The sequence below is a fragment of the Meleagris gallopavo genome, unplaced genomic scaffold, assembly GCF_000146605.3.
Source record: "Meleagris gallopavo isolate NT-WF06-2002-E0010 breed Aviagen turkey brand Nicholas breeding stock unplaced genomic scaffold, Turkey_5.1 ChrUn_random_7180001847296, whole genome shotgun sequence".
In the NCBI taxonomy this organism is placed as follows: domain Eukaryota; kingdom Metazoa; phylum Chordata; class Aves; order Galliformes; family Phasianidae; genus Meleagris; species Meleagris gallopavo.
Window position 1 is genome coordinate 1 of NW_011114985.1, and position 871 is coordinate 871.

An 871-nucleotide genomic window follows, 5' to 3' on the forward strand; every position below is an offset into this window, starting at 1 on the left:
GGATTGAGAAAACCCAACGAGGAGTTCAGTCGGAGCCCCCCAGAGTGCTGGGATAGGAATGTTGGGGACGTAATGTTGGTGTTTGGGTACAGGAGATATTCAGGGACACAACGTGATCTGAGAGCCCTCACCCCACACCAGGAACCAGGGGTGAATGCTCTCCCCTTTGAATGACGCCGATGGGAAAATGAAGATCAGAGCCCTCTTATCAGCATCAAAAAATGCCACCTGACCGCTCTCGTAGTCCAGGTGGATGCTGACCCTCCTGGGCACCCAGCGCAGAGCTAACAGGGTCACCTTGTGGGTGGTGAGAGCCCGGATCTGTCCCCCCCATTTCTCCACCCCCCAAATCCCCCCTTTGGGACATAGGCTGAGTTGACCCTTTCGTGGGATGGATTCTCGGGCCACGCCGATGGCCCAGTCCCCTTCATCCCCCACTTCCACCTCCCAGCTGTGCCGGCCGGAGGAGAAGCTTTGGTGGCCCAAAACAAAGGGCCAGTAGGCGAATCTTTCGGGGTTATCGGGAAGGTCCTGCTGTCCTGCCCCACGTTTCACACTCTTTCTGTCTTCGGAGAGGACGAGGTCAGGGTGAGCGGTGTCGGGGTCCAGGGTGATGCTGGCTGTGGGGTGTAAGAGGAGGGGGAGGTTTTGGGGTCCTCAGTGCTGAAGCCACGAGGATGTGGAGAGGTTGGATCCCCAGCACTAAACGAGTTGGGTGTGCTACATGTGGCCCCACTTGAGTAGGATTGTAGGATGGGACCGTCCCTCCCAACCTCAACCATTCTGTGGGGCCATGGGATGGCATCAGGAGGGTAAAAAATCCCAAAGAAGGAAGTAAAACGATAAAAGGTGGAGACCCCTCCCACGTGCC

The 871-nt window shown here is 57.2% G+C and overlaps 1 protein-coding gene across 1 annotated transcript; it reads right to left on the minus strand.

The window, feature by feature from the left end:
- Positions 1-12: 12 nt before the first annotated feature.
- On the minus strand, positions 13-656 carry LOC104915717 (butyrophilin subfamily 1 member A1-like; the record flags this gene model as incomplete). The annotated part of the gene is made up of 1 exon (XM_010726639.1): positions 13-656. A coding segment is annotated over one exon (557 nt), but the record flags the coding sequence as incomplete, so codon positions are not given.
- Positions 657-871: the final 215 nt, after the last annotated feature.